General features: G+C 20.8%; 1 protein-coding gene across 1 annotated transcript; it reads left to right on the forward strand.

Moving 5' to 3' along the window:
* Positions 1 to 11,981: 11,981 nt before the first annotated feature.
* Positions 11,982 to 12,992, forward strand: MRS44_004024 (uncharacterized protein; the record flags this gene model as incomplete). Its single annotated transcript, XM_046283093.2, has 1 exon — positions 11,982 to 12,992. The coding sequence occupies one exon, from the start codon at positions 11,982 to 11,984 to the stop codon at positions 12,990 to 12,992; it is 1,011 nt and encodes a 336-aa protein (XP_046124054.2).
* Between the last annotated feature and the right edge of the window lie 2,273 nt (positions 12,993 to 15,265).

Genomic DNA, 15,265 nt, shown 5'->3' on the forward strand with positions numbered 1-15,265 from the left:
CGCTGTACTCCTCCTCAGCCACAACCCAAACTGTCAATCTGACAGGTTAACTCACCCCAGCAGTCACAACCCACACCTTCCACCTTTACGACCGAAATTGTAGTGATTTATTAAAGGTAGAAAGGAATAGTTCTTATATAAATAGGTAAAGTAGTTAAATACCCTCTTATACCTATATAAAGCTATTTTATATTTATTATTTTATTAATATATTATTAAGATTATTATTAAAATTAGTATTTTTTATATACTTATATAAGCTAAGATATATATATTATATATTTAATTAGATAAGTTTAATTTATTAAAGTTATAGACCTTTATTTATTATTAAGTCTAATATTAATACTTTTTAAGTTTAAACTCTAATATTAACTCTAAGAATTAATCCCTCTAAGTAAACCTATAATATTAATAACTTTTATTTCTTAATATAATTATACCTATAGCTATATAATTAAATCTTAGTTAATTATAAGACTTCTTTAATCTTTTTATTTAATAGAATAAAAGGTATTAATATTAATAATAAGAGTTATAAGCTATATTTTATATTAATTATTATCTTATAAATCCTCGAGGAATATAATATTTTTATTAATAAAATCTTTTTTTTTTTTTAGTTTTTTTTTAGGAGTTTTTAATAAAAAAAGCTTTTTTTATTAAAAATAAACTTTTTATTAATATTATAATTAAGTAAAAAAAAGTTAAAAAAATATATATTATAATTAAAGACTATAAATTTAATTTATCTTAATTTACTAAGCTTTATATTTAATTTAATACTTTAAAGGGCTTTATATAATATTATTTTTTATAGCTTATTATAAGTATTTTTTATACCTTTATAAAGCTTATAAATTAACTTAGTAAAATTATTTTAATTATATTAAAAGTTATATCAATAAATATTAATTATATTACTTTAATTATTTAATTAAAGGTCTTTATAAAAAGTAATTATAATCTTATTATATATTATTATTAATTAATTAACTAATTAGTTATTATTATTTATAATTAAACTTTTTCTAATAAAGATAATAAAAATATAATCTTTTAAGATTTTAGCCTTTTTAAGTAATTAAGAATTATAAAAATAATTAAAAGATTAATATTAAAGAGAAAAGATATTATATAAAAGGGATTTTAACCTCTTTAGCTAATTAAGATATAACTTATTTATTATAAATAAAACTTGTTTTAATATATTATTAAAGCTATTAATAATTATATAAATAAACCTTATTAATTTAAGCTTATTAAGACCTTAGGCTTTAAATATAAAGCTTTTATTATTAAAATCATTAAGATATTAACTAAGATATTTGAATTCTTATTTTAGGTAAAATAAAGTCTAAGAATATTAATAATTTTTTTTTTATAATATTTATTAAATTTAATTAAATAATAATTTATATATTTATTAAAAATTAAAAAATAATAATAAATAATTATTTAAGTTAATATATATTAATTTAAATACTTTAGCTATTTAAGACTTATATTATTATTAATTTAATTATTTTAAGATATTATAATAATTTAATTACTTAAGAGGTTATTTTATTTATATTAATTAATAAGATAATATTAGCTTATAATTACAATAAATAGCTAAATTAATTAATTTTATATATTAATAGCCTAAATTATTATAGCTTATTTTTAATCTTTAAGGTAAATTAATTTTACTTTTATATATTTTTTTATAATTATAATAATTATTTTTTTATTACTATAATTATTATTATATATATATTTATATAAGCTAAAATATATATATTATATATTTAATTAAATAATTTTAATTAATTAAACCTATAGGTCTTTATCTATTAATAAGTCTAGCGCTAATACCTTTTAGGTTTAAACTTTAATATTAACTCTAAGAACTAATCCCTTTAAATAAATATATAATATTAATATTAAATATTTTTTAAGATAAGTATATTTATAGCTATATTACTAAATCCTAGTTAGTTATAAGATTTTTTTATATTTTTTATTTAATAATATTATTTTATATATTTATATTACTTAAAATAAAAATTAATATATTATAATTAATATCTTAATAATTTTAATAATAATAGCTTTATACCTAAAGTCTAAGGTCTTAATATACTTAAATTAATAAGGTTTATTTATATAATTATTAATAGCTTTAATAATATATTAAAATTAGCTTTATTTATAAGATAGAAATTATATCTTAATTAATTAAAGAGGTTAATATTTAATAGCTTTATATAATAACTCTTGCCTCTAATATTAAACTTTAATTACTATTATAATTCTTAATTATTTAAAAAAATTAAAATCCTAAAGGATTATATTTTTATTATTTTTATAAAATTAAATTTAATTATAATTAATAATAATTAATTAATTTATTAATTAATAATATATACATAATAAAATTATAATTACTTTTTATATTTACTTTTTATTAATAAATTAAAGTAATATAATTAATATTTATTATTATGCCTTTTTATATAACTAAGATAATTTTATTTAGAAAGTTTATAAGCTTTATAAAAGTATATAAAATACATATTATATATTATAATAATTATATAAGTCCTAAGGGGGTAAACTAATTATATAGGTTTATATTAGCAATAAATTAAGTTATATACTCTAAGAGTAAATATATAAGTTATATCTAGTAATATACTTAAAGGTATTAAATATAACTAAGTTATATTAATAACTAAGGTAATTAATATATAAGAGAGTATTAATAAGTATATTTTATATACTTATTATAATCTATCTAAACTAATTATCCTAATATTTAGTCTAAGGTAAGACTAATATTTTTATCTTTTAGTCTTAGGATTAATAAAAGTAAAATTTAGTCCCTTTAGTCTTTTACTTAATTAAGGTATTTTACTAAGCTTCCCTACCTAGCCCTTATTATAGCTATAATATAAGATCTCCTCTTTATTAATTTTATTCTTAAGATTAATTTTAATAGCTAAGTATTATTAATAAGTAACTTTAACTTATAAAAATCTTATCTCTTATTAATATAATATTAGGCTAAGTTTCTAAATATATTTCTCTTTATATACTTTGTAAAGTATAAGGTCTTTCTTCTTATATTAAGGCCTTTAGTTCTAAGATTATATTATATATTTATTATTTTTATTAAGGCCTAGTTTATAAGGTAATCTCTAGTTATTTTAATTATTATTTTAATTATATTAACGCAAAGGTTATATATAATAGGGCTAAAATAGCTTTTTTTTATAGGTATATATTAGCCTTATAATAGCTTTTATTAATCCTAGTAGTAGCTAAGAATATCTAGGAGTATAAGTATTTAGAGGATAAGGAGGCTAAGGTAGAGGCTACCTTAGAGGAGGTAATAGCTAAACTTGCTTATATCTAGAAGTAAAAAAGGCTACTTAAAACGCGGGGTAATAAGGCTTTTAAGTATAGTTTATATGCTTTAAAGGAGTTACGTAAGCTCTATAAGGAGTTATTTATAGTTATAAAGGTATATTCTCTTAGGGCTATTAACTTAATTAATTAGAATATTATTAGTCTTAATAAGCCTATACTTAATATTATTAATAAAAGTTCTTTAGAAGGTATTATATATCTATAAGGTATTCTAAGGGTTTTTATATATTTTCTAAGTCTAAGTAATCTTTTTATTTAATAAAATATATTATTTTATTATTAATTTTATTTATATTAAAGATAGCTTTTATAATATATTCTTTTAGTTTATTAATTTTTATATTTAATTTATTATTTATTTATACTTAAATAATATTTTATATTAATTTAAGTAATAAAATATAAAAAATAAAATAAAGCTTAACCTTTAATAATAAATCTAATTTATAATTATATTTTAAGATTTTTTACTTAATTTTATAGGGTTTAATATATTTATAATTAAATCTTTTATTTTATTATTTTATTTTAATATTTTTTATTATAAGGTAAATTATATCTCCCTCTAAGAAGGTTAATCCCTTAATCCTTTTCTTATTAATATAATTTATTATTTTTAATAAATTTAAGTTTAATATATATTTTCTTATATAAGTTATATAATTAGTTATTAATAAAGATTACTTTAGGGTTAATAATAGTATTTTATAATTATTAGTAAGTATTTAATATAAATCTAAAGTAAATATATAATAATATAATCTTTATGCTTTTATTTATAGCTATATTATAGGCTAGCTAGGCGGCTAATAGTTTCTTAACCTAGTTAATTTTTTTATAATTAATAAAGTATTAAAGATATTATTTTATTATTTAATTTATATATTTTATTTATCTATTTATCTCCTTATAGTATATTATAAAGAGTTTATAATTAATTCCTAAGTATTTAATAAGGCTTTATTAAAATTTAAATATAAATAATAATCCTTAATTAATAATAATTTTAAGTAATATATTATATATTTTAATAATATAAAAATAAAAGAAATAAGTAAATGTTTTTATTATTATTAATTCTCTAAATAATATAAAATAAAAAATTTTTATAAGTCTATTTATAATAATAAGAATATTATTATAGAAGTTTCTAATAGCTAATTTTTTTAATAAGGGTAATTTAATAATAAAATCTATTATAATAGCTTCTTATAGTAGCTAAGGTATTAATAAGGGTTATAATTTATTATAAGGTTTATAGTATTATACCTTAGTTTTTATATAAAGGTTATATTAATTAGTAATTATTATAATAATTTTCTTTATACTAAGAAAAATATATATTATTTTAATATATTTTAGGGTTTTATTAATCCGTTAGTATCTATAGAGCTAGTAATTATATATTATATATATAAAGTTATATTATAACTCTTTTAGTACTTATTATTTATTTATTTTTTTATTATTAGGGAGTTACTTATTATACTCTAGGATTTTCTTAAGGAGTAGATTACCTTATTTTATTATATAGGTTATATTAGTGATTTAATAAGGCATTCTAATAGCTCTATCTTATTTATAAATAATAAGTTTTATCTTTAAGTAATATTATATTTATTATATTTATTATCTTATTTTTTCTTTAAATTAATAATTATTATAAATATAACTTATTTATTTCTATATAAAGTTATAATTTTTATTATAGGGAAGTTAGTTATAATAGTAATTAAAAACAGTTTTAAATACTTAGTTAAGAATAATAATTATTTCTTAATATATTAAGAGTTTATCTTAGTTATATTAATATCCTTATATATAATCTATAAAGTTAATATCTTATTTTTTATAATCCTTAATAAGTTAGATATATTTTAATAATAATATTAATTTAATATATTATTTAGTATATATAATAGTTTATTATTATAGGTATCCTTCGGGGGTAATATATAATAATTATTTCTTAGTTTAAATTTTCCTTATATTTAGGTTAGGTCTATAATTAATAATATCTACTTAGCTATTTTCTAATCTATTAATATAAATAATAATATAATTAAATTCTAAGAGATATTTAATATATTATAATTACTATTTACTAAGTTCTTAGGTTATTATAAAGTAAGAAATATTATTATAATTAATATAAACCTTAATCTAATAATAGCTTCTTAAGAGATAATATCTAAACTCCTTAAAGGTATTAATTATTATAAGAAATTTCTTATTATAAATAAGGTAATTAAGTTTTATTTTATATAGCTTATATAAATAAAATATAATTATATATAATTATCTTTTATTATTTTATTATTTAATCTAAGCGCCTAGGGCAAAGTCTAAGGCATTAATTTTAAGTTTAATTAATTAAAATAAGTTAAATATCTTAAGTATTAATTTACTTAAGATAAATTTCTTAATTTTATTAAAGGTATCTTTAGCCTTATCCTTAAATATAAAGACTTTATTTTTTTTTATAAGTTTTATTAATAGTATAATAACCTTCTTAAATACTTTAAGGAACTTATAGTAATAATTAGTAAATCTAAGGAAGGCTTATATTTCCTTAATATTAGTTAATTCTTTTTAATCCTTAATTACTAAGACTTTCTTAGGGTCTATTTATATCTTATTATAAGAGATAATATATCTAAGAAATTCTATTTCTAAGGCATAGAATTTATTTTTCTTAGGTTTTATTAATAATATAGTATCTTATAGTATTTATAATACCTTATAAATATATTTTATATATTTTTCTTTTATTTTAGAGAAAATATTATCTAAGTAATATATACTAAATATATCTAGATATTCTTATAGTATATTATTAATTATTTATTAAAATATAATAGGTATATTAATAAGTCTAAAAGATATAATAAAATACTTAAATAATCTATACTTAGTATAAAAAGCGGTTTTTTATTTATATCTTTTTTTAATTTAAATAAGGTTATAGGCTCCCTTAAGGTTAAGTATTATAAAGTATTTTATTTTAAAAAATTATTTCTTTAACTTATTAATAAGAGGTAATAATATATAATTCTTAATTATAATAATATTAAGTATTTTAAAATTAATATAAAGCTTAAGTTTTTTATTTTTCTTTAAAATAAATATAATAAGGTATTTAATAAATAATTTACTTTTCTTAATATATCTTTTTTATATTATATCTTTAATATATTCTTTTAATACTAATAATTATATTTTATTAAGTAAGTAGAATTTATTAAAGCTAGGTTACTTTTTATTAATAAACTTAATTTCTAGGTTATAATATATATATCTAAGTAAACCTATCTTAAGTTCTTTCGCGAAGAGTTTTTTATAGATATAATATTACTATAGTATATTCTTAAATTATTCTTTATTTTCTTTAAAGTTATTATATAGGTTTTTTTATAGTTTAAGATCTTTCTTAAGTTTATAGAATTATTATATAATTTATATAATTATTCTTTATTATTATTATTTTTATCTTTTTTTATATTTATATTTTATACCTATAAGTAAAGAGGTATCTTATATTTATCTTTACTTAACTTCTTTAATTCCTTTAATAAAAGTTTAAGATCTTATATTATATCTTAAGTTATTATTTATTATAAAAGGTATCTTATTATTAAATAAAAGTATTTAATTAATCCTCTAATTAAAATATAGGTTAAATTATTATAATTATAGGTACCTAAGTATAAGGTTATATTACTTATTTAATATAATATTAAATAATATCTCTTAGTTTTTTCTTTTAATAAAAACCTTAAGGTAATTAATCTTATAGTTAATAACGTTATTATTATAATTAAAAGGGGTTTCTTTTAGGTTAATAATTAAATAAGGCATTTATTTATACCTCTATAGTAGCTTAAGCCTATTTATTATTATTAAGTTAAAGTAATTCTATTTAGCTCTATTATTTACTAAAATATTTAATTATTTTCCCTTAATTTATACTTTTATTTCTAAGTATTATTACTTATATATTTTACTAATAAAGTAAAGGGCCTTCTAAGGTAATATATTTCCTTATTCTTTTACTTATTGCCTTATATTAAATAAGGTATTTAATTTTTTAATATTATTAAGGTATAGCTAAGGTAATTAAATTTATACTTATTATTTATATATACTTTATAGTTATAGTTATTATCTTAGCTATATAGCTACTCTTAGTAGCTTTTTTTTATAGCTTTATTATTTTTATCTTATTAATTATATTTTAATTACTATAATATTTCTAGGTAGACCTTATTAAGGTCTCTGCGTTATATATAATTAATATATTCTTATAAGACCTTATTAATAAGTCCTTAATTTTTTCTAAGGTATAATTAAATTTCTTTATATTATTTTTTATTAGTATTATTTCTTTTATATATAAGGAAATTAAATCTTTTTTTAGCTATATGCTTAATCTTATTATATATAGCTAGGACCTATTATTTATACTAGGGGCATATTTCTTTTTAATATAAAGTAGCCTCTATATTAAGGTAGCTTTTATTTAATCTTTCTTCTTATTTAGTTATAGCTTATTATATTATAATAGTAAACTATTATTTAAGGGTAATAATTTTTTTTTTATAAAGTAAAATCATAAGGTTATAATATTAATTCCTTTATATTATTTCTTTATATAATATTAAAAGGTTTTATAAGCTAGGTAAGGCCTAGTATTTAGTTATTATAATTAAACTAAGAAATAATTATTTTCCCTTTTATCCGCGATATATATATTATATTAGTAATTTTTATATAATACTTATAAGATTTCTCTATATTATAAGTATATTAATATAATATAAGGGTTATCTTATATATTAAGTTATAGCTCTAATTACTAGGGGTTTAAGGTAACCTCTATATAATAAGCATAGATATAAATATCTTTTATATTATTTATATTTTATTATTCCCTTATTAGCTAGATATATTCATATATTATATCTAGCTAGTAATATTTATTAATTTCTAGGTTAATAAGGATATTATAATTATTTTCTTAAAGTATTATATAGGGGTTATTATAATAATAATAGATTTTTTAACCTTTTAGTTTTATTTAGGCTTATATGCCTAAGGAGTATTATCCTTAGTTAATAAGCTTATAGTGCCTATTTAAGCGAGTAATAATAATAATTTTTTAATCCTTAAAGAAGGTCTTAACCTTATTACTTAGTTCTAATAAGGGGCTTTATATATCTAGGTTAATAAGTTATAAATATTTAGTTTTAGGGATCTTAGGGGGTTTATAATATTATTCCTTTATAATATTATAAATTATATAATTACTTTTTATTTCTTTTTCTATTAGGTAAATAACTTAGTAGGGCATAGTAACTTCTCTTAGTTAAAGTCTTATCTTATTATATCCTTATTATGCTATTCCTAGGATTCTAGTAATATAAATAATTATCTAGGAGTTATTATCTTAATTAGCGGCATTTAGTTATTTCTTACCTTCTAGAAGTTACTAGAGGTTCCTTAGTTAATAGCGTCTTTCTTAGATATCTTATTATTTCTTTTAATATTTATTTACTTTATACCCTTTCTTATAGTAATAATAATATTTAATATCTTTTTATCTTTATTATATAGCGCTAAGTTTTATTAGTCTTAGGTTAATACTATAGGAGGTCTTATTATATATTTATTATTAATTTCCGTGGTTATTTCCTTACTTATAGTATTAATTTAAGAAATAAGGGTTAAAGCTAGCTACTTTTAGCTTATTTTATTTTAATATTTTTTCCTTATATCTTTTATATTATTATTTATTAATTTTAATAGCTATAGCGATATAATTATTAAGATTATTAGGCCTATTTACTTTATAAAGCTTATTTTTAATTTTTAATTTTAGTCCTTAATAAAAATCTTTTATAAGAGATTTATCTTTAAATTTTATTTTTAAGGTAAGTTAGTAAAAGTAAGCGGCATAAGTAATATATAACTTACTTTATATAAGTTTAAATAGCTATATAGCTATTTATTATTCCTTATTAATAAATCTAAAAGTATCTTTAAGTATAACTTTAAAGTTTATTTAGTCTAAGAAGATATTAATAATATCTTAATTTTAATTAGCTTTTTTATTTAAGAGGAAATCCTTAATAAAGAGTTTTATTTATACTATAATAATTCTCTCTATAAGTTATCTTATAAATAGGACTTATGCCTTATTACTAGCTAATTTATTTAAAAAAAATATAAAATACCTTTTATAATAAGTAAGAAATAAAATAATATCTTTAATATCCCTATTAAAAGGTATTAGCTTAAGGGGTTTAATAGATTTACTAAGGTCCCTAGGTGGGATAGATATTAGCTATAAGGGTACCTATAGGGGCAGCTATTAATTAACCTATACCTAAAGCTATTAGATTAAAGTCCTTAGCTATTAGATTTTAGTAGCTATCTTAGTATTACTAAGGGGAATAATATAAGCTAGGGCTTAATTATTAGATATATTATTTAATATATTAGCGATAATATAATATTACTTAGGGTAATATTAATAATCTACTAAATAAGAGCTATTAATATATAATAATTATATAAGTCCTAAGGGGATAAACTAGTTATATAGGTTTATATTAATAATAAATTAAGTTATATACTTTAAGAATAAATATATAAGTTATATCTAATAATATACTTAAGGGTATTAAATATAACTAAGTTATATTAATAACTAAGGTAGCTAATATATAAGAGAATACTAATAAGTATATTTTATATACTTATTATAATCTATTTAGACTAATTATCTTAATATTTAGTCTAGGGTAAGACTAATATTTTTATCTTTTAGTCTTAGGACTAATAAGAGTAAAGTTTAGTCCTTTTAGTTCTCTACTTAGTTAAGGTATTTTACTAGGCTTCCTGCCTCGCCCTTATTATAGCTATAATATATATTATAAGTAATAATATTAAATAAAGACCTTTAAAATATTAAAATAAATATATTACTTAGTAATTTAATATTAATTAAACTTATAATTCTTAATTATAATATATTTCTTTTTTACTTATTTTTTTTTTATTTAGTTATAATATATAGAATAAGTTTACTTTTATTAAAAAAAATACTGTTTTTTATTAAAAGTATTTAAAAAGAGATTTAAAGTAAAAAACCTTTTTATTAATAATAAAAATAAATTCCTTAATAACTTAAAATTTAATTAATATAAGGCATAAGTTATAATACTTATAATAAATATTAAAACTTTTTATAATACTAAATAAAAAAATTAAAAAAGATATATTATAGCTAGCTAAGATCTAGCTATAAAACTATAGGTATTATATTAAGATATAAAAGTTATTAGTATTATAGGTTTTAAAAAAATTAGTATTAGAGTTTTATAAACTTAAAAAGTATTAATACTATAGCTTAATAGTAGACTTAGTAATAAATAAAGGTTTATAGGTTTAATTAATTAAACTTATTTAATTAAATATATAATATATATATCTTAGCATATATAAATATATTAATAATAATAATTTTAATAGTAATTTTAATAATAAATAACTTAGGTATACTTAATACCTTTAAGTATATTATTAGATATAACTTATATTCTTTGCCTTAGAGTATATAACTTAATTTTTTATTAATATAAACTTAAAATCATTAATTTATCTCTTAAGAAATATTTTAATTATTATATAAAGGGTTAACTCTAATATATTATATTACCTAGTAATAATTTATATAGTTATACCTTCATAAATTTTTTCATAAATATTCTAAATATTAAGTTTAATATATTTATATATAAATCCTAAAAATATAAGAATTATTATAATACCTTTAATAATATATAAAATATCATACTTTAAAGCTAATTAAAAATTAATATATTAATAAGGAAAAAAACATATAGTTCCTAGGGGCATGTAGTTTTTAAAAGCTAGAGCTTATTAAATAAGATAAGTAATTGCGGTTATGCTATTAACTATATAGCACGCTTAGTTTTTTAGTATAATTAAATTATTTAATAATTAAGAGCCTTAGAGATAACTGCACTTTATATTAAAGCCTAAAACTACTAAAAATAGCTAGCCTCGCGCTACTAAGACTTAGTATTTAATCCCTAGTATAAGCAATAAGTATCACATAAGTGCTATAGCTAGCGCAACTCCCTGGAAGGTTATTACGCTAATGGGGCGTATTAAATAAGATACGTAATTGCGATCGTGCCACTGACTATGTGGCGCGCCTAGTTTTTTGGCGCAGTTGAATTATTCAACAGGGCTTATGTCACAATTGCGACATACCCCCACTCTCACTCGTTTAACATCTCCTAATCTTGAAAAATTATGTAGATGACAAAAGATGCAATCATGGCCGAGAAATATCTGGTCATAAATTATTGAGTCATGATGTGGTCAGCTATACTGACCTCTGCGAGTCCATGAACCATAAATTGCGAGCCAACGTCGTTCACGGCATTCTCTATACTCCTTGAAAGAGCTTTCAACGGACCTATTTTATTACAACTCCAACTTTTTCCCGAACCCGTCGTCGTACTATATTCTCTATGGACAAATTCGGGAAGAAGATCGCGTCGCCAGCATACAAGCCCCCGTTCCCACCGACTTCTTCCTTGATTGCTCGGGATGACCTAGTCCTCCCTGCGGCCTTCAACGATCTATCTCCCCTAGCGAGGGAACTGCAGCCACTGAGATTTGAGCATAGAAACGAGGTGCACAGATTTCTTTGCGCTTTTTTCGATCTTTCTCGATTCAATTCCATACGCAAGATACTGTGGCTAATCGCCGTCCATGGAGCTCCACGCTCCTTGTACTACCAGAAGTTCCTGCGCCGTGAAATTGTAATTGCAGAAGAACTAGATCTTCATCTTGTTTGGGCGAAGTCGAGAATATTTATCAAACCACTCCCGGACTTTCTGTTCAACTACGATTTCTGGGAGGCCAATATATCCTGCGAACCTCAATTGCACCGAGCAGCGTGCGGGCTTCTGTACTCTTATTGTGGCCTCATTCGTTTTGGTCATGATTTACAGGTGGCTCAAGAATGTCATCTGGTTAATGTGAACTTAGACTACCGAGCTTGGACGGAATTTGTCCGTACAATACTACCAAATCTCAACCCCAAGGACTCCAATACCATGGACACACGATTCCAGTATGGCGAGTTGCGGTTAAATCGGCTCGACACCATTTACCGATATTCGCCTTACAAGCTTTCCGTATCCAGCATACTTCAAGGCTTCCCCCATGCCTTGACCGAAAGCTATGTGCCTTACATGGACCAGTACAATAACGCAGTGTCAGCGTTTGGCGTCATTGTTATTATTCTGTCGGCTTTCAATCTATCATTGTCAGCACACTCGAAAAGTCCAGATCTTGATCTTCAACAAGCAGCATACGGATTCGCAATATTCGCCATGATTTTATGCGCCGCGCTTATTGGGCTGTTCATTGTGTTACCTTTGATTTCCTCACTTGCGACAATCTATGGCTCCATTGCCATACGAAAACGACTTGCCAAAATACGGGAGGACGAGGAGCTATCACACTCAGCTTAGTAGATGATCTACGGTCTGAAGACTGAAGTTGTCGATTCACTTTCAGACGAGGATTCCAATCGCAGCTTGCTTGGTGCTCCTGGTGTACGCGGGAGAATCGCTGGGCGCGGAGAATTGCTGGGCGCGAGTAATCGCTAGGAGCGAGGGATCGCTGGGAAGGATCGCTAGGAAGGAAAATTCGCTTAATGGGAAAGATCACTAGGCAGGAGAATTCGCTGAGAGTGGAAAATGACGGGGTATGAAAATTGCTGGGGAGATTGTGTGTAGGTCTTTGTGAATGATTGATGGAGCTCTTGGCGATCTGCACGGTTTGCATCTCCCTCGATATCCAGGGGACCACTTCTGGTCCCATGTAGCATGTAGCCATATTGATATAGTCTTATCTGAAGTCTCCAACATTCTGTGCTTGCCATGAAGAGAGAAAATGTGGAGGACAGAATGATCGTTTAGATAAACGTCAACCGTAGTCATTGCTTGTACATACTTCCACCTGATGGTTTGAGAGCATACTTGCAGCGAGTGCAGATGATGGCTGTCTCTGGCTTATTCAAGGAGCGTCCCAGAGCGGTAAGCTGAGCATCTAGCTCCTGAGCAGAAAGAGTTGACCAACGAGAAGGCGTAGCTATTACCAAGTCACCAGTCACTATACCTGTTGGCTCATGGTTATATAGGGATTAAGGAAGAGCAAAATAGGTTAATAGAGTAATAGTAGGTAATTATTAATAATTAATAAGGCGTTAAATTAATAAATATTACTTACTTAAAAATATATATTAGAAATATATTATATTTTCTCTTTTTATTTAATTAGTATTTAATATTTTTAATTTATAATTTAGAAATATATTATATAAAGAGTAATTTAACTTTATAATATACCTAGAAGTAGATTAAGGTAACTAAATAATTTTATATATAATTAAGCTATTATACTTAATGCCTTTTAATATTATGGCTTAATTAAATCCTAATTATATACTAAGTATTACCTTATAATACTTAGCTAATTAATAAGGGCACTAAATAGCTTACTTTTATATATATAAGCTAATATATATTACTTATTATAAAAGTAATAACTAACCTTAGCTTACTTACTTAGGCCTAAATAATATAATAATTATATAAGTCCTAAGGGGGATAAACTTATTATATTAGTTTATATTTATAAAGGGGATATTAATAGTATCTTAAATAAGATATATATCACAACCTAGAAGACCTCTAGGCCACGTGACAAGAAGGACCCACATAACCCAACTAATCACGCAAGGATCAGGACGGATCACATCCCGCAGGCCATGATCCCCTCTGATCCAGCGAGGAAGATCATGACGGCTCAGACCCTATAAGCCATAATCCGTCATGAGCCATCATATTACATAAAGTATATAAGACACGCTTATTGCACTTTTTATATAATAACTACCTTAGCTATTAATATAACTTAGTTATACTTAATACCTTTAAGTATATTACTAGACGTGACTTATACCTTATTTAAGATAACGCTAGTATCCCCTCTGCTAATATAAACTAGTATGACTGGTTTATTCCCCTTAGGACCTATATGATTATTATAATATAAGTTATATCTAATAATATACTTAAAGGTATTAAGTATAATTAAGTTATATTAATAGCTAAGGTAATGAATATATAAAAAAATATAATAAATATATTTTATATATTAAATAGGTTACTTAGGCTTAAATAAGTAAGCTATAATTACTTATTACTTTTATAATAAGTAGTATTTATTAACTTATATATATAAAAATAAGCTATTTAGTATTATTATTAAATAATAAGTATTTTAAGATAATATAAGGTATATAATTAAGACTTAATTAAGCTATAATAAATAACTTACTTAATATATAAAATAAATTTATAATATTTTTATATATATTAATTCCCTTACTTATTAGTATAACTTAGTTATATTTAATAGCTTTAAATATAATATTAAATATAATTTATAACTTCTTTAAAAAAATATTAATATTCTTTTTATTAATATAAACCTAATATATTAAATTTATATCTTAAGAATTATTAATATACTTTATTTATTAATTATTTAATAATTTTTAATATATGTATTAAGGCTAATTCTAATAATAATAAAGAAATAAAAAATAATAGAAAATAGCTTTAAGCTTAAATTATTATTATAATTACTAAGCTTAAAAAGCTAAGAAGTCTTATAAATTATATAATTATTACTTAATAAATATAAAATTTATAATATATTAAAAATATTTAATTAG

This window comes from Fusarium solani (genome assembly GCF_023522795.1).
Source record: "Fusarium solani strain SB1 chromosome Unknown bctg00000002, whole genome shotgun sequence".
NCBI classification, from domain to species: Eukaryota; Fungi; Ascomycota; class Sordariomycetes; order Hypocreales; family Nectriaceae; genus Fusarium; species Fusarium solani.